General features: G+C 38.8%; 1 protein-coding gene across 6 annotated transcripts; it reads right to left on the reverse strand.

Moving 5' to 3' along the window:
* Window positions 1–933: 933 nt before the first annotated feature.
* Window positions 934–17,946, reverse strand: aqp10b (aquaporin 10b). 6 transcript variants are annotated; one of them, XM_027154952.2, is made up of 7 exons: window positions 17,573–17,925; window positions 16,219–16,345; window positions 11,709–11,846; window positions 11,502–11,620; window positions 11,028–11,245; window positions 10,654–10,834; window positions 2,952–4,994 (listed from the first exon to the last, which is right to left on the reverse strand). In XM_027154952.2, the coding sequence occupies exons 1-7, from the start codon at window positions 17,657–17,659 to the stop codon at window positions 4,938–4,940; spliced, it is 927 nt and encodes a 308-aa protein (XP_027010753.1). In that variant the 5' UTR covers window positions 17,660–17,925; the 3' UTR covers window positions 2,952–4,937. The 6 variants fall into 6 exon arrangements, with proteins under 6 accessions (XP_027010754.1, XP_047672366.1, XP_027010753.1 ...); XM_027154953.2 differs by lacking the exons at window positions 2,952–4,994; window positions 10,654–10,834 and adding an exon at window positions 934–1,264 and having other exon boundaries at window positions 17,573–17,912; XM_047816410.1 differs by lacking the exons at window positions 2,952–4,994; window positions 10,654–10,834 and adding an exon at window positions 1,288–1,321 and having other exon boundaries at window positions 17,573–17,916.
* Window positions 17,947–18,449: the final 503 nt, after the last annotated feature.

Consider the following 18,449-nt stretch of genomic DNA (forward strand, 5'->3'; position numbering starts at 1 on the left):
CACATGATTTCTGATCACTTCCTGAGATAAAAAAAATCCATCATACTAAAGGTAAGAGTTGGACAGGACTGGATTATTTGTCAATTTATTTTGTGTTATGTTGAGATTTGTTTCTGCCACATCACTACCTCCTGAAGCTGCATGGCTGGAATTGGTTTGTGTTATTTTGTGGATTTTTTCTAATACAGGTTGCCTCAGGTGCTGGAGCTCAGCATGTTCCTGGCTTTCCAATCCATGTTGCATAGTTGTTATGGATGATCACACACACACAGTATAAAGATAAAGGTTAGTGAGACATTTGTAAATCGAGCAGAAATGTTCGGTTTGGTAATGTTTCCAAAAACATTTACATGTATTTTGGATAAATAATTGAGGTGCAATTATTATTTATTTGTTTATTTTTTTTTAAATATTCTATTCATTTATTTACAGTTAATGGAAAGATTATGAAAATCGTAAGATGTTTATTTGGCCAAATGTCTTCCTTTCAATAAATCTTACAGAAAGCTTCATCATGCCACCGAATGCTCTCTTTGTTTCGCGATGATTAATAATGTCTGCTGTCCAATGAATGAGCTTTTAGTACAGAAACAATAACGTCAGTGCATTTTTTTTTTTTTAAAGGGGGAAGTAACGGCCTAGTGGTTAGAGAATTTGACTCCTAACCCTAAGGTTGTGGGTTCGAGTTTCGGGCCGGCAATACCACGACTGAGGTGCTCTTGAGCAAGGCACCGCCACAGCCCCCCCCCCCCCCCCACTTGACCCCTGGCACCACAGCATAAATGGCTGCCCACTGCTCCGGGTGTGTGTTCACTGCTGTGTGTGTGCACTTTGGATGGGTTAAATGCAGAGAACGAATTCTGAGTATGGGTCACCGTACTTAGCTGTATGTCACGTCACTTTATTATAAACCTGAGAATAAATCTGAAAAAGTTTAGAAGAAGAAAAAAGTTTATTATGACAATTAGAATAATCATAAAATAATCAGTGTAGAATCGTGTAAAATATTTATTAGCAGCTTTTCCCGGTATATTAGGTTTAAGGGAAGCTCACTTGAATCTGCTCTGGAATCACTTTAATCTGATCAGGTTTGTCAGACTCTTTGTCAGACACTTCCAGTTCCAGGTTGTGCTGGTTATTGTTTGTTTTGGTCACTTTCTGTTCAGGATGATGAACGGCAATCAGCAGCTCATAAATCAAAGAGCCGACAAGGCCGCCGACACACGTGGCCACCACAGGGATCCACCACCAGCCACTTCCGGCTCTGTCCAAGAGAAAAGACCCAATGTCATCATGTCCAATTCATGCTTCATATGGAATTCTACACACAGATGGAACCTTTTCAGCCGATGTTGAATGTAAAAAATCACTCAAACAAGACACATTTTTTATAGTGAACATGAAAAATAATTACTTAACAAAATTTTTCACTGCATAGTAAATATATATGATGCATATCGGGGTTTGATTTCTGTCTCTGCCGTGTGGGGGTTGGGGGGGGGGGTTGATTGGGGTTGAGGCGGTTGAGTTTGCATATTTTCCTTGTGCTCTGGGTACCAGGTTTTCTCCCCCATAATAAGGACATGTGCTGTAGGTTGATTAGCATCTCTAACTCCTCTGTAGTGAGTAAATGTGTGTGTGTGTGTGTGTGTGTGTGTGTGTGTGTGTGTGTGTGTGTGTGTGTGTGTGTGTGTGTGAGTGATTGTGATGGTTTCCTGTCTGGGCTGAACACTGCCTTGTGCCTTGAGTCTCCTGGCATAGAATTTAGGTTCCCCATTACCCAGTAGGAAAAGTTTTGTAGAGGATAGATGGAGTTGGAGTTCTGAATTTCTCCACAGGTTGTTATGCAGTGAGAAGTGATCATGCTTTTCAAAAAATTGAAAGTTTAAAATGAAGTTACTATTTATCTCTAAAATCTATCCCTAATGATCAAGCCTGAGGTGATGGTGATGAGGAAAAACTCCCTGAGATGATATGAGGAAGAAACGTTGAGAGGAACCAGGATCAGAAGTGAACCTCATCCTCATTTGTGTGACCCTGGACAGGAAATAATGTAAATGTAAATAATATTAATGTAATAATGTCCTTTCTAGTTTGTAATTCAGTGGAATTGTGTAACCAAGAGCTCCCGAGGAACTAACAGGTCAGAGTCATATCTGAGATCATTACAGACTTAACACTGATTCCTTCCTGTTGAAGACTTCAAATGTTCATTGATGAAGACCAGAGCACAAAGATGACCGACACAAGATGGTGTTATCATCTCCAAGTGGTTCTATAATCAGTAATCCCATGGGCCACAAGCTATCCAATCAAATCATTAAGAGATGGTTGTCTCTGCACTTGTCTGTGACCTGCTCCACATCCTCCTCATATATGCTGACTGGTCACTATTTCTGATGTGGCACACGAGTGTAGTATCATCAGGTAAACTTGGTGATGCGATTGAGCTGTGGCTTGCATGCAGTTGTGAGTTTGCAGTGTGAACAGCAATGGACAGGAGTTCATCCAGTCAAATTTTTTGTTGTATAGATTTATAAACAGCATTTTCACAAAATTGTCTTTTTGATCTTAGTGAGTCAGTGACAGGTATTAGAAACGGGCTATGACAGACCTGCTGCATTAACGTTGGGTAATCACTCCACAACAACTTGACGATTATTGCCATGTTAAGCTGTGTCAGATGATCAGCATTTCCTTTAAGCAGCTAAGAACCTGGTATGGAGCCTGGTATTTTTTCAGGACCAGCAGCTTTCCAGGTGCTGTCTCCCTCAACCGATCACTGCCTTGTAGTCTGATCTAAATGCAGCATTCTCGGTTTTCAGCATCTCTGCAGTCATTCACAGGTTAGCATGTGTGTGGTGATGCTCCTGAAGCCATAGGGTAATCTAATAGCAGCTTTCCTGACCCTGATCTATTCTATGGCTCAATCAAGTAGTCTGGTGCAATCAAGTAGTCCAACATTTTATTCAAATGCAGGCTTGCTGTTACACAAAAATGCACATTACAGTAGTTCAACGATAACCCGTTTATTAGCCTTTGTGCTCGGGAAAAAAAACAACAACGACCCCCAACACTTCCGGGGACTTCATAATAAGAGTTCCCTTTTTCTTTTGGTAAATGGTCATGTGCAATCTTAAACAATATTCAGCACAGGGGTATACATATGCATTAATACATTTTTTAATGTCTTAAACTTAACAAACTCCCTCTCTTAAAAAAAAAAAATCTTCATATAAACGTACTAACAGAACATACTGTACTACCACATCTTAGAACAAGGATACAACCTAGTACATTTCAACAAGCTCTGGAGTAGAACTCAAAGATAGGCCTAGTTTTAATACAGTTTCCATAGTCCTTCACTCATTTCCTTAAGTAACTGATAAGCTGATGCCCCCTTTTTGGTAAGGCAGTCTGCAAGTTGTTCTTTTGTGTTGTACCACAGTACTCGCTCAACTCTCTGTGTTTGGATGAGTTCTTTTGATACTACTTATCTCCAGGCGGAGTTTTTTCTCAGAAACAGACTTCGTGGACTTTATGCATAAAGCCAGTGAATGATTTTCTGTGACACAGATTAATGGTGGAGCATGTTCAGCATCACCAGTTGTTAGTTCTGAGAACAGTGTGGACAGAAAAATTGTATTGTCAATTCCCTCAGACATTGCCAATGTTTCACCAGCAAGTGTGCTCCGCAAAATTCTCTTGACTCTCTTTGATTGCCAGGAAAGGGGTAAGAATTTTCCGTTTTCTTCCATTAGAAGAATCAGGTGCCCTCCTTGGGTACCTCCATTTGAAAGATTACCAAATGAGGCATCGCTGAACACAATCATCTTAAGAGCACTGTCTCTGCCCAAGTGTTGGAAGTTTAGAATTACCTTCTTGGACTTAAGTTTGCACACTATCCTGTTTGCTTCATGTATTGTCTGCACAGTGGCATTTTTTATGTCTGATGCCAAATTGCTAGCATCAAATATACCATCTGGCCTGCTCTGTCTTGCCACCCAGAGAATTTGGCCTATTTTAGACCTGAGCTGATCCTTTTCCTCCTCACAGAGAGATGAGTCTTGTTCCACAGCTCGTGAAGGATCCATATGTATGGGCTGCATGTGTTGAATGTAGTTTTCCTGGTGTATTTGTACTTTTCTGTTGACAGTCACAAACTCTATTCCCACATAACAGAAGTGATCATGTTCCTCACGTCCAACTTGAAAAACAGATCTGAGATGTGGTATTACAGTTGTGGAGAAACTTTGCGTGCCCCCCCATATGAAGTCATCCACATGACAGGCAAGTACCCCATTTATAGTGCAGTCCTGATCTAGCCAGTAAAAAAACAGCTGGATCACTTTTCCTCCTGCTTTCAGCACAATTTCTTTCACTCGGCTATACCAGTACAATGAGGCATCTGCCAGACCATATACACACTTTTTGAGCTTCCATAATGTTCCTTCACAGACAGCCTCAGGGGGAGGCCTGATGTATATGTCACGTGACAGTTCAGTTCCCTGCAGAAATGCAGACTTTATATCCATGGAATGAAGTGCCCACTGTCTTTGACAAATAACTGCTACAAGCACTCGAAGGGACTCTGAAGCGCATGTGGGTGAATCCTTTTGTAGTTCTGACACATCTAACTCCTCAAAACCTCTGGCCACTAATCGTGCTTTTGGTACTAGTCCTGGAACTTCCTCAAACACGCTGTTATCTCTCCAATTTCTGATTGTTTGGCTGGGTCAAAGGATAGATCTTTTGTCACGAATACATCCTCACTGACATTTGTGGTATTGTCATCAGTAACAGCAGGTTCTATTTGGTCTATAACACTTTGTGCCCCTATGTCGTCACTTGTGTGTTGTGCTGCTACATTCTGCCCCATAGAGGATTCCTCTGTGTGTTCAATTTGCGTCAAACTCTGTTGCATTCCAGTTAAAGTTTCAGTTCCCTCCGTGTTTACAGCATCTCCCGTCATCTCCTGTCTTTGTGTTACACCCCTGAACAAGGGGAGAAATAATCACAAGAGTGATATGGGTGTTTCCTCACTGAAAACTTTAGTGTTATATATATTTTTGCAACAATAATACATTTCATAGATCAACAGATCTATCTTTTACAACAATGCATTTTACAGATCAACAGATCTAGTAGCTTTGTTGGGAATAGAGCTGATTCAAGTCACAACAGCTATTCACTGGAACATACTCATTTTTTTTTATAACTTTAGCTCAGCAAACCATGACTACATTTATCACGAATGTCAATAAAGTGCTTGAAACTCATTATACAAATAACATCACAAAATAGATTATTAACCGCATGTCTGTTAATTCACAATTGACATAAAATGGCGATTGCTCTCGTTACGAAGCTATTTTTCTCTGTAACCGAGCGGGAGCTCCGCTCACACATGCACATTTTACCCTCTGTAAACTTAACTCACACTCAAAATGTTACTAAAACACAGCTTCAACACTCTTAACATGTCATATTACATTTACATAACTCAGTTTTATATCAATAACGTACCTGAACAAGGGGAGAAATAATCACAAGAGTGATATGGGTGTTTCCACTGAAAACTTTAGTGTTATGAGGAAAAGACCGCAATTTCCCAGTGTGAAGAAAAGGGGTGGAAAAAAAAGAAAAGGGGTGGAAGACAATAGCAATCGATCGGGCGCATCGGTTAAGATCACTTTGGCGATCACAGATTAACACTTTTTACCCTTAAATTTGGCACAACAAAATGAAGTAATTAATATAATGTTTAGATATTACTCTTACAATTTTTACCCTTTGTACATGTCAGATTTTAACTTTTTAACACAAATATGAATTGTATCACTCCTTATTACCTTTATCCTTATTTTTAACTTTAGATATTTTAAGATAATCACATCCTGCTAATTTACTAGAACCTTTTAGCCCATAGTATTTCCTTTAACCTGTCACATTTGCACATTGTTTGTGTCAATTTCATCATCATCCTTATTGTTCTGTTGATCTCCGCTGTCTGTATTTACTTTTTTTAGTCTGAGATAGTGTACCCTAATACAGGTTCCTCCATGTCTGACAAACACCACTTCACCATCCTGGCCAATGACAACTCCTGGTCCTTTCCACTCTTGACAATCAACTCTCTTGTAGTACACTTTGTCACCCATTTTATATTTGTCATCTGTGTTTACGCAGTGCTCTACGTATTCTTTCTGAACATTCTGCTTCAGTAAAAGCCTTTCTTGATGCATGTAAAGCAGAGATGTGTTTTGCCACCCACTCACTTTTTGTGGTGCCCTCTAAAGCTGGGGGTTTGTCAGTCAATACAGAGGGCAGATTGGGATTCTGTCCAAACACCAGCTGATGAGGACTGTAGCAATGGACATTCTGCATGGTGTTCTTTGCCATAAGAACCCAATCCAATGCTGTGTTCCAGTCACAGCAGTTTCTTGTCTTCACCTTCAGTATGATCTCTGTAAGTGTTTGGTTGTGTCGCTCTATCAGTCCATTGCTCCATGGGCTATATGCTACTGTCGTCTTTATTTCTATGTTGAAGTTTTCTGCCATGTCTCTAACCTCATCATTGTTAGAGTCTCCCCCATTGTCACTAAACAGTTTCTGAGGTGGACCATGTACACTTATCCAAACATGGACAAAGTGTTTCACTATTTCTGAAGATTTCTTCGTGGTCAGTATGCTGCCAGCACTGAACCTTGTGAACTGGTCAATGATGTGGAGATACGCCTTTTTCAAGTTCATGTAGATCTACTGCAGCAGTTTCATTGTACTGAGATGCCAGTGGTAGTCCAACAGCAGGCTTTGGTTTGGTCTTACTGTACCATTGACATGTTTCACATTCACTCACAATTTTTTTCCAGAATGAAACTACATTCTGCATTTTTATTGCCTGAGTTAGTGAGAAGTCTCTGTAGTCTGTCAGCAGAAGGATGACCAAATTGTCTGTGAAGCTTCATCAGGATTTTGTGTTTTTCTGCTGAGCTAATTTTTTCTGAGATTGTTATTGAGTCATTCTACGAAACGGGTGCCATTTGGGTCCGCAACATTTGATGAGATGCATAAGGCACAAAAATGTCCCAAAATGTGCTTACAAAGCTTAAAGTTATTCATTGAAGTGTTCTTGTTAACATGATATATCATAAAAACACTATTCTTAAAGAATAACATACTATTTTTAATAATTTTGCATTAGTACATAGCCATTTTCACATGTCCATGTTGACCAACATGACATTTGCATCTAAAATATCACCAAATTAGTTATGTATTTTTTTTAAAAAGATATTATTTTCAGAATTATATTTGTGTCCCTTTTCACATAAGATATATTTTATTCAAAATAAACCTTATTTTTTTGTAAATATTTTATGATTTGTGTGCGTCCTTCAATTTGATTTACCACCCCGTCACACTAACTTGTTTTATCAATAAATAATGTACTGTTGCAATAAATGACATCACAAAGCAGAAGTGACATCACTGGAGCCTTGTTGCCACCAAGTACAAAAACAGTCAAGTACTGACATTCCTCTACATTCTTTATTTGTTGATTTTTCATGTTAGGCAGCTTCCGTCAAGCTCAAACCAACCACCCCGTCACGCAAGATAGGGAGGGAAAACTAATTTTTATATATTTTTTAACATTATTAATGCAAATAAAATTATATTTAAGATAGAATGCAAGTATGCATGGTGAGGAACTTGACCACATGGGAGACATGCGGCCATTTTGGGATGATATTTACCACCCCGTCACATACCACCCCGTCACATGTTTTATTGTGACGGGGTGGTAAGGAATGTGACGGGGTGGTTCTGCTTCCCATTTGAATGTGAAGATGTGTGAAATCAAGGATTCTGATATAGGTTAATATTTTGTATCTGTTAACCCTGTTTTGTTTATTCATTCACTCGCTACAGTATGTCACACAATCACTCAATCACTATGTCACTCAATCACTCTCTTTTTCACTCACTCTCTCTTTCACTCACTATGTCACTCACTCACTATGTCACCCACTCACTCACTCACTCACTCAACCACTCACCCACTCACTATCTGTGTTTAATGAAGAATGTTACATAAGAGAAGATAAGAGAAAGCAAGAGAAAGCAAGACAAGGTCTAAAGGGTGGAACGAGGAACTTTTTTGAGGCAAGCCATGGCAAGGGGTCCCCTGACAGTGTTGGGGGAACCTTGAAAAGAACAGCAGACAAGCTGGTGACCAATGGCCGTGACATACCCGATGCCCATGAGCTATATAAGGCCCTAACTGAAATATCTAGAACTGTTAAGTCATGTTGATGATTTTATGTATCATCTGAAGCTGTTGAGCAGGCATTGGAAAAGATGAAAGGCAAGAATCCACCAGTGCCATCCACAATGAAAACCTACCAAGTGGTCACATCCAGTCCAGGAGAAATCCTTTAACGGGAAATAAGTTGCATGTGCTCCACGCAAAAGCAGCTGAGATGTCAATGCTTCACAACAAATCATTTTACTTTTAACATGACAGCCCAAAAGGTGCCAACAGAAGCAATTGCTTGGGAAAGTTGAGATCTCATTGGGAAGTGGTGCATGCTTAAATATGACAATGACCTTTCTCCTGGGATCATCATGGAGACAGATGAAACGCATGCCCTGGTAAAGTGTATGCACCGTGTAGGTGTCAACAGGTTCTTCTGGGCTCCAAAAGATGACTCGATGTGGTATCTCTTCGATGATGTGCTCGAAATCACTCAAGCACCACGGCCTGTGACATCCCACCACATGGAAATCCAAAGGGATGTGGATGCGACTCTCCCAGTCACTGTAATGATGCTCTTTTTTTAGTTTTTCAGAGCATGACCAAAGTTTTCCGTTAAATTTCCAATGTTAATGTTTCCCCTCCCCCGTTTTATAAAGTTTATAATAAGCATACCATAGAGATACACACTTTGTCCATACGACCCGGTCACAGTGAACCACTCCGTGGCATCAGTTACCACCCCGTCACAGGGCCATTTTGTTAAAAATGTATTTAAAAGAAAATAAATTTTACATAACTTAATGTTGAATGATGTTCTTGTTGTGTGGACTAATCAAATAAATGTAACTTTATTTGAATTTTTTAAGTGTATTCGTTTTTTAAGTACAAACAATGAGGCCATTGAAAAGTCAAATTCATATTTCAAGATTAAAAAACTAAGAATAATTATTTAAATTAAATTACAGACTTTCTATTGATAGTTTCCAATAAAGGGACATTTTACTATTAGGAAAACATTTGATTTTAAAAATATATTTCTTGTTTTACTAATCTTATCCCATACATATTGTCCGTGACGGGGTGGTAAAAAAAAAGACTCCCTTGCCAGAATAAAATTGATAATATTATTAAGGATTTTGTGCCTGAGGTGGGAAAATATGTTTTTTGGAGGATTAACATAATATTTAAAGTTGTAAGTAAAAAAAAAAAAAGTTTGTTCTTAATGAAAATGTGGACAATTGCAAAGTGGAAATGGCACCCGTTTCGTAGAATGACCCATTTCCTCATCACACTGACTTTGTGCATCCTCAGTCTTTTGTTCCATTGGAGTAACAGCTTCAGCAGCTACCAAGACACAGTCATCATCATCTTGAATGTTTTTCATTTCATTGTCCATAATGTTTACACAGTAATGACCAGAGCTTGTGAAGTCAAGTTGCACAGGTTGACTGAACATCACAGCACTGTCTTTTTCCATATCCAGCACTGTACCTGCTCTTTTCAAGGATGTCTTGCTCAAAAGTAGTGGAATCTTTGCTGGGACAACTTCAGTTTCGATATGACACTTAATTTTTCCAATTTTTGCAGGAATTTTCAACTTTCTGCTGGAATAGACTACTTTTCCGTCACCAAACTTAAAGGGTCTATGACTGTGTGTTTCTGTCTTCCTCGGGTTTTTTTTATCTCGTTTTGGTTTAGTTCAGTGATGTAGCTATTTAGCCATTCCTGTCCACACAGTCCGAGTACATGCAGTGTCTATTATTGCTGAACCAAAACACTCTGTCATAAATATTTCTGCTTCAGTGGGGGACTCTTTTGTATACAGAGTAATATTGCACTCCTTTATATCCTCTGTTTTACTATCTCGCGTCAGCTTGACTTGCTCAACTCTGTGTGGACAGTCCTTGGCCCAGTGGAATGTGTTTTGACAAACCGCACATTTTGATCTGCGTCCATACCTGTCTAGAGAGTTAGTGCCAGGCAGTGGTGTCTTTTGTTGAACATTTTGTGACCGTGGCTTGCTCCTTTGTCGTCTGTGTTCTGTTACATAAACTGTTTCCTGGTTAATCCCCACTGTAGGAGCAGACTTTCCTCCGAAAATCTTCTTCAGTGCTGACTTCATTGACGCAAAAGTCAAATCTGTGCATGCTGTCAAAGCTAACTGTCGGTCTTTCACTTCTAAGCACGCAGTGTCCACGAGCAGTGTTACGCATCCTTGAGTACCGCTGTTCAAAATCGATTATATAAATCGATTATGGAAACACCGCTATCTTTCATAATCCGGTCAAAACTCGAGTAAGCCTCATACGTTTGGCCCTTTTCTTACAAATTATCAAATTATCGAGTTTCGCAAATGAAGTGTCCATGCCAGTGTCCTTATTCAATTCATCTACCGGTATTTCCATCGCCGTTTCTCTCGCTCTTCCGGACAGCACCAAAGCCACAGCCAGCGCCTGTTTCTTTTTTTTCGAGTTCCGTAACTCTGGTCCAAATTGCGACTTCATTCTTCCAACCTTCATATGGTTTTCCTTCATCAAAGGTTGGTGGTACTCTGTAGTTGCTAACCATCCTCTGCTACCAATGTTACACAAAAATGCACATTACAGTAGTTCAACAATAACCTGTTTATTAAAATACATTTTTTTAATGTCTTAAACTTAACACTTGCTTCTTCGAGAGAAGTACCACATTCTAGATGGTGGAGGAGTTGTGAAGACATGAACCTTTGTGATGTGTGTGTCAGTGTGTGTGTGTTTGTCAGGCTTACCTGAACACCTCAGTTCCCCATCCAGCAATACAGGTGAAGATCCGAGGGCCGAGGTCTCGTGCCGGGTTGAGGGCATATCCGCTGTTTGAACCCATGGAGAGGCCAATGACCATAACCACTGCTCCCACTAGCACAGGTTCTAGCCCGGGGGGGCCAGGAAAGTTACGACTGTCACCCAGAGCCAGCACACACACCATCAGGGCCGCTGTGCCGATCACCTGAGAAGTATGCACAATGCCGTGAAAATCTGTATTTTTGGAAATTCCGTTTGATGGGTCATTTATACAATGGTTCAAGTTTATATTTAAGGAATTTACATTTATGTTGATTATAATATCAGTAATAACACCAACCCTATGAAATGATGATTGAATTCAAGAACATGGCTAGAAAGTACAATATAAATGATCATACTGACAATTCTCTTACACAACCCCATGGAATCAGGAGTGTTATTTGAAGGATTTTTTTCACCTGGTCTACTACTCCTCCCCAAACGCTCAGGTATTCTGCAGGGTAAGTGGAGAATATTCCTGCTGTGCCAGTGGGACCGCTCACTGTTAGATGGTCACCACTGTAATAGATTATGGCATCTGGACACAGACACGGAGACAAAGACATATGGCACACCACCATCAACACACCTGATATATGTAAAAGCAACAAGCTTTTTTCTCTCACCAAAATACTGCAATGCAACGGTAGCTGCAGCCAGAAAGGCACCGAACACCTGTGAAATAACGTAGAACGGCAGCCGAGTCCAGGAAAACCTGCCTAGGAAACATAGGCTGAGAGACACGGCTGGGTTCAGGTGAGCTCCTAATGCAGAGAGAAGAAGAGCAGATAGGATGATCACGTCATCAATCCTGATCCTCTAGTGACTTTTATTCCTTTTTTAGGTAAAACTGGTTGATTTTAGTATTATACTTTTAGTTTTATTTACAGTTAATGTTACAACAATAATAATATATAAAACTAAATAAATAAATATATAAAAATAATAATAATACAGTATATTGTTACAACAATCAGTAATATGACAAAACTAACTCATTATGGCCAAATACCCCCCCCCCCCCCCCCCCCGAAAATATTAGAACATCATTCTGTAATTTTTGCCATGGAATGAAGACCAAAAAATTGAGATTGAGATAAAAAAAATTAATGAGACAATAGATTAGAATCTCATCTTTTATTTCCTGATGTTTATCTCTAGAGGTGACAAACAAGCATATGGTGTCTTCTGTTAAATTGACTGGAAGTGTCCTGTTAGATTAACTGTTTAAAATATTGTCTCCTCTTGTTTGAATCCTAGGTTTTACCTCTACAAGACCATTACCACACGCTCCAACCAGAATCCATGGATGACTTCTCAAGTGTGTGTGCTTGTAAGTGTCCTTAATACACTATACCTAGTTTTCAAGCAGGGGACACTGTCTTTCCACAACTGACATGAGTAGAACTCTATGCAGAGTAAACCCACGGAATGCTGCCAGACCAGACAACATTCCTGACAAGATGTCTTCACTGTTGTTCAATGACATCATCTGTTGTTTCTAAATGCCTCAAGGCAACACATCGCACTCACACCTACTGTGATAAGAAGCTCATCATGAGACACATCAAGACCCAGTTACCACCCTCACTGGACCCCCTACAGTTTGCGTATTGTCCAAACCGCTCCACAGACGATGCCATTGCCACGGCCCTTCATTTAGTCCTCACCCACCTGGACAATAAAGACACTTACGTACGAATGCTGTTCATAGACTTTAGTTCAGCATTCAACACAATCATTCCTCAGCACCTGATTGACAAGCTGAGCCTGCTGTGACTGAACACCTCCCCCTGCAACTGGATCCTGGACTTCCTGACTGGGAGACCTCAGTCAGTCCGGATCGGGAGTGGACTGAGTTCTGGAGCCCCTCAGGGCTGCATGCTCAGTCCACTGCTGTCCAACTTGCTGACTCACGACTGTGTAGCAACTCAAACCATATCATCAAGTTCGCTGATGACACGACTGTGGTGGGTCTCATCAGCAAGAACGACGAGTCAGCATACAGATAAGAGGTGCAACAGCTAACTGCCTGGTGTAGAGCCAACAACCTGTATCTGAATGAGATGGTTGTTGACTTCAGGAGAGCACAGAGCTACCACTCTCCATTGAACATTGATGGATCATCTGTAGAGATCGTCAGGAGCACCAAATTCCTTGGCGTTCATCTAGTGGAGAACTTCTCCTGGTAACTCAACACCAGCTATATCACCAATAAAGCCCAGCAGTGTCTCTGCTTCTTATGAAGACTGAGAAAAGCCCATCTCCCTCCCCCCATCCTGACTACTTTTTACAGAGGGACCATTGAGATCATCCTGAGCAGCTGCATCAATGTCTGGTTTGGGAACTGTGCCATCTCTGATATTAAGACCCTACAGTAGATAGTGAAGACACCTGAGAAGATCATTGAAGTCTCTCTTCCCTCTGTCATGGACATTTACACCACTCGCTTCATCTGCAAAGCCAACAGCATTGTGGACCTCACACACACCCCTCACACAACACACTCTTCACCCCACACCCCCCTCACACACACTCTTCACCCTCCTACCGTCTGGACAAAGGTAGAGAAGCATTCGGCACCCTCATGACCAGACCGTGTAACAGTTTCTTTCCACAAGCCATCAGACTTTTCAACAACTGAACTGAACTGTATTGAGCACAACACACACACACACACACACACACACACACACACACACGCACAATCAACTGCATGGACTACACTGATCTACACAAAATACACACTCTTCCAATATACATCCATGTCTACAGCCCCACCATATCAAACTGTTTACATGCTGTTTTGCACACTGTTTACATTCAGTTTATTTCTGTTAATATATCAAGGATATTTATATATCTGAGTAGGTTTAAAATGTTCTGTTCTGATAGGTTATAATTGAAGATCTCTCAGATCCCACAATAAAAAACTAAAAACCAAAAAAAGCTTTTATAATTTTATCTTACACACAGTGACAGACTGTTGGAGAATGAAGTAAATAGATATATTTCCAGGTTGTTTTGGTGGATTATTTTTTAAGGGGTCATATTATAGGCAGAGAAAATACAATTTGTTCAAAAAAATTTTATTAGTTTGGGCTGTTTTTCAGAATTTAAGCATGTCTTCACACACTGGGTTTTTTAGACTCTTACACATGAGATTTTAGCTTCTTTGGTTGCTCTTTTTATTTTGTGATGTACAACAGCTCATTCTCAGAAACTCTACATGTATTGGTGTTATCTTGTGTATTCCATCTGCTCAGGTCTGAACCTTGATGACAGAGAATATTCATCATTAGCTTTTACTAAATGGGCAACATGTTTAAATACTTTTGTGTATTGTTCCTTTGTATACAAAAAAAAAAGCATAAAAAAGAACGATTCATCAAAGTTGTACTTCCACACAGAATTACAGAAAACACTCATCTCATGGGATTTTGGCATTTATAAACCAACTCAGGTTCCTCGGCAGCGAAAAACAATAATAAGAAACTAGAACGGTACATTTCCTAAAGAAAATGTGAATGTGCTTGCACGTGACGTCAGTTCCCCTCATCGTGCTGAGTGTTTTGATATATGACATGTCCATGTTGTGCTATATTTTTGATTTCGCTTATTTTGGGGGCGGGGCTACACGTGATGTCAGTTCCCCTCATCTTGCTGAGTGTTTTATGTCGTGTAACTGAGATATGGCTTCTTTATATTGCAATATGGTTCGTAAGGTGCACTACATGGTTGCTAGGGTATGGCTGCACAGTTGCTATGGTTATATTTGCAGGCTAGTTTCTCACCTGCAACAAAAGAGCACACCTGAAAATCCATTTATCTTTTCCTGAAACAAGCGCCATGAAGATCTTGAACTAAAGCATCAATCAGTGATTTTACTGGGAAAAAATAGAATCACGTTACAATAAGGATCATTAGTTCAAATCTAATGTATTAACTAACATTTACTAACCATGAGCAATAAATTATTGTATTTAGTAATCTTTGTTAAAATAAAGTTTATTCTTTGTTCATGTTAGTTCACATTATATTAAGTAATGTTAACACGGTGTTAATAATGTATTAGTAAATGTTGAAATTAACATGAGCAAAATGAATAAATGCTGTAGAAGTGCAGTTCATTATTAGTTCATGTTAAGTAATGTGGTAACTAATGTCAACTAATGAACCTTTATTATAAAGTTTTAGAAAAAAAAACCTGTCCAACGGTGGATTCGAACCCCGAATCTCTGCATGCTAAACGATAATTCACTAATGTGAAGAATGGCTCGTCTAACAATACCCAAGCTTTATTATATTAAAGTCATTTTTATCATTCTTTGTGATATACGTGTCATATGTTTAAAAATAATTATGTAATGTAAGGAGACAAAGAAAAAATGTGCTTAATTTTAATTAATGGGTGGCTCTTAAAAGAGCCGTTGCTGTTCTTAAAAGGACATTAGTTTAAAGTGAAATAAAAAATTATAAAAACTACACTGATAGTTGAAAACAACAAAAAGCTATACAAATGGCAGAAACAACAACATATGTGACCGCCGTGCTGTCCGTGATGAAATCCCCCAAGAGTCTAAGGAACTGGAATATGTAAGCCTTTTAATCCAAAACGCTTTAATCCAAAACGCGTTTCTGGAAGTGTCCGGAAGAAGAAGAAGAAGAAGAAGTATGCAAGAGAATAAGAATGTGCTTTAGCAAGCACATTAATAATAATAATAATAATAAGTATGCAAGAGAATAAGAATGTGCTTTAGCAAGCACATTAATAATAATAATAATAATAATAATAATAATAATAATAATAATAATAATAATAATAATAATAATAAGTATGCAAGAGAATAAGAATGTGCTTTAGCAAGCATATTAAAAATAAGGAAGGCAGGTGTGAAGAAAGGAAGGAATGAAGGATTGAAGGAAGGAAGGAAGGAAGGAAAGAAGGAGGGAAGGAAGGAAAGAAGAAAGGAAGACAGTATGTTTAGAAAGAAGTAAGGAATTTTGGGAGAAAAACTGTTCAAGGAGAGTTTAGTATAAACATGTTTGGTTGGTGTTATTTTGTGATAGAACATAACTTAGAACATAAGTACAATAACCTACATATTTACTCTTCCATGCAGAATTGTGACTTACCTGATATACCTTTAGAAACATAGATTCCGAATGTTGTTCCCAGAGCAAATGCAAGATTGATTGATAAATATTCTCCTTTGCTGTTTTTTGAAGTTGTCACCTGAGCGACCGAACCACAGCCAAAGAGCTACACAGGAGAAGACACCAGGTGATTTAGTGATAATGAAGAACACTGAAATTTCACTATGAGTATAAAAATATGTACTAAAATATAGAAATACCTGATTAGGGATATGTTTTATGAAATAATTATTTCAATTGATAATAACGAGATTGACAAACTAAAAACAAACAAAAAAAAATCTAATTCTAAACCATAAGGAGAAGCGTGAAGAGGGTATTTGTGTCTGTATTCCATGAAGAATGTGTATAATACTGAGATAACTGAGAGAAATGATCATATACAGACAGGTGACAAATTAAAAGAAAAAAAAACTTGACTCTGGTTTATTTTTAAAGATATTTTGTTGGCATGGTTCAGGTCATGAAAAATTAATATAAAGTTCTTCTGAATGATTATCCAATGATGAAAGGTTTCTGTTCTGGTGGGCGTGGTATCTTCCAGGGTGAACCCACCTACAGCCACATGAAAGAACACTAATATTTTAAGCATGAAAACACAGTGATTCGTCTGGTGAATTGCCTGGTGGTTGGTGTTGGTCCAGCACCTAACTGAACACTTCTCCTTTAGTTTGTCTGTAAGATGAGTGTTTTTAAAGACAGCCCTCAGAGGCACTGGATGGCACTAAAACTAAAAGTGCCTTTTTTCTTGTCTTTTGAAAACAAACAAACAAAAAAAAACATCTCTTTTCTTGTGTACTTGTATTCCTCAAAATCTTACAAATGAAATGTTTTTTTTTTAGTGCTAGCAAGTGTTTGATAAATGTGATGAAGAATGAATTTTCCACTTTAAAAATTTTTTATTATAACCCTACAAAGTTTGGAATGACTGAATAACTAATATTCCACATTATTTACTCAGCAGTTCAGCTCAACTCAATACTTTAATGCTGCATTCTGAAGGTTAATCATTAAGCTAGAAGAGTTAATTACAGATTTACAGGTCGACCACATTTCTGTTTCCCTCTTCACCCTCACTACACTTTAAAGTTCAAAGTCCTCTAGTAACCACTGTCTCACGATACAAATAAATCCCAAAACAAACAGCGTTATTGCAATGAGCTGAGAATCAGTAGGTTTCAGTAAGAGATCAGGAAAGTTTTCTCAGTTACACAAGAAATTAAATCACACAAATAAGAAGACTCAGAATGACTCAGATGGTTCTGCATAAAACTTTGAGTGCAAGGAAAAACTAAATTATATAAACAACGGAGAAATGAAAAAAGAGACTTACTATTAAAACGTAGACTCCGAGAAACTCTGCAAAACATTCTCTAACCAGGCGATTGCTGATGTGACATCTCTTCAGCACTCGATCCATGTTTCAGGTGATATTTAATTTCATGGTTTTTTAGAGTAGATATTCACCAGAAACAAGCTTGATCAGCACTTGTCTAATGAACAGTGTAAATCTGAAACCATGTATGATCTGTTCGTGTGTGTGTGTAGTATAAGAAACTAAAGTGTGTGCAATAACAATTTCATGCCATAAAATGATGAGTTGTACTTTAAATTCTGTTTAAAGAGCACAGCAGATAAAGCACTGCTCAGAATCAGAATCAGAGTCAGGTTTGTTGACACATACAAGGAATTTGGTTCCAGCTGTTGGTGCCTCTCAAAAGTACAGACATAAATACTATACATTTAGCTTGGACTATACAAGACAAAAACAGACAAGACAAGACAAACCAGACTATATGAGACAATACGGACAATGTAAGACAAAACAGACAGTACGAGTATTAAATAGGAATACAGATTAGATTACAGATCAGTTATGTACATAAAGTGTGAGAGTGCATGGTAGTGCAAATAACAGTATTCTGCGTCAGGTGTGATACAGAGTGTGGTGGCAGTTTTGATGTATAAAACACACTCAGACTCAGAGGTGGTGATAAAAGCAAAGAAGTAAAGAATGAATTTTATTTGGCTGCAGCAAAAGGCGTCTTCTATACATTGTAACCTCTACACAGTGAAGAGGCAAAAAAGTGACAGTGACATACGGCTAAGTATGGTGACCCATACTCAGAACTTGTTCCCTGCATTTAATCCAATCAAAGTGCACACACACAGCAGTGAACACACACACCCGGAGCAGTGGGCAGCCATTT

This window comes from Tachysurus fulvidraco, chromosome 7 (assembly GCF_022655615.1).
Source record: "Tachysurus fulvidraco isolate hzauxx_2018 chromosome 7, HZAU_PFXX_2.0, whole genome shotgun sequence".
NCBI classification, from domain to species: Eukaryota; Metazoa; Chordata; class Actinopteri; order Siluriformes; family Bagridae; genus Tachysurus; species Tachysurus fulvidraco.

Excerpts from the sequence above, each read along its gene's own strand:
- aqp10b (XM_027154950.2), bottom strand. The coding sequence starts at position 17,659 with ATGGATCGAGTGCTGAAGAGATGTCACATCAGCAATCGCCTGGTTAGA. Across the intron at positions 16,346-17,572 it reads TCGGAGTCTACGTTTTAATA|CTCTTTGGCTGTGGTTCGGT; the intron begins GTAAGTCTCTTT and ends TCTCCTGTGTAG. Across the intron at positions 11,621-11,708 it reads CGTTGCATTGCAGTATTTTG|ATGCCATAATCTATTACAGT; the intron begins GTGAGAGAAAAA and ends GTCTGTGTCCAG.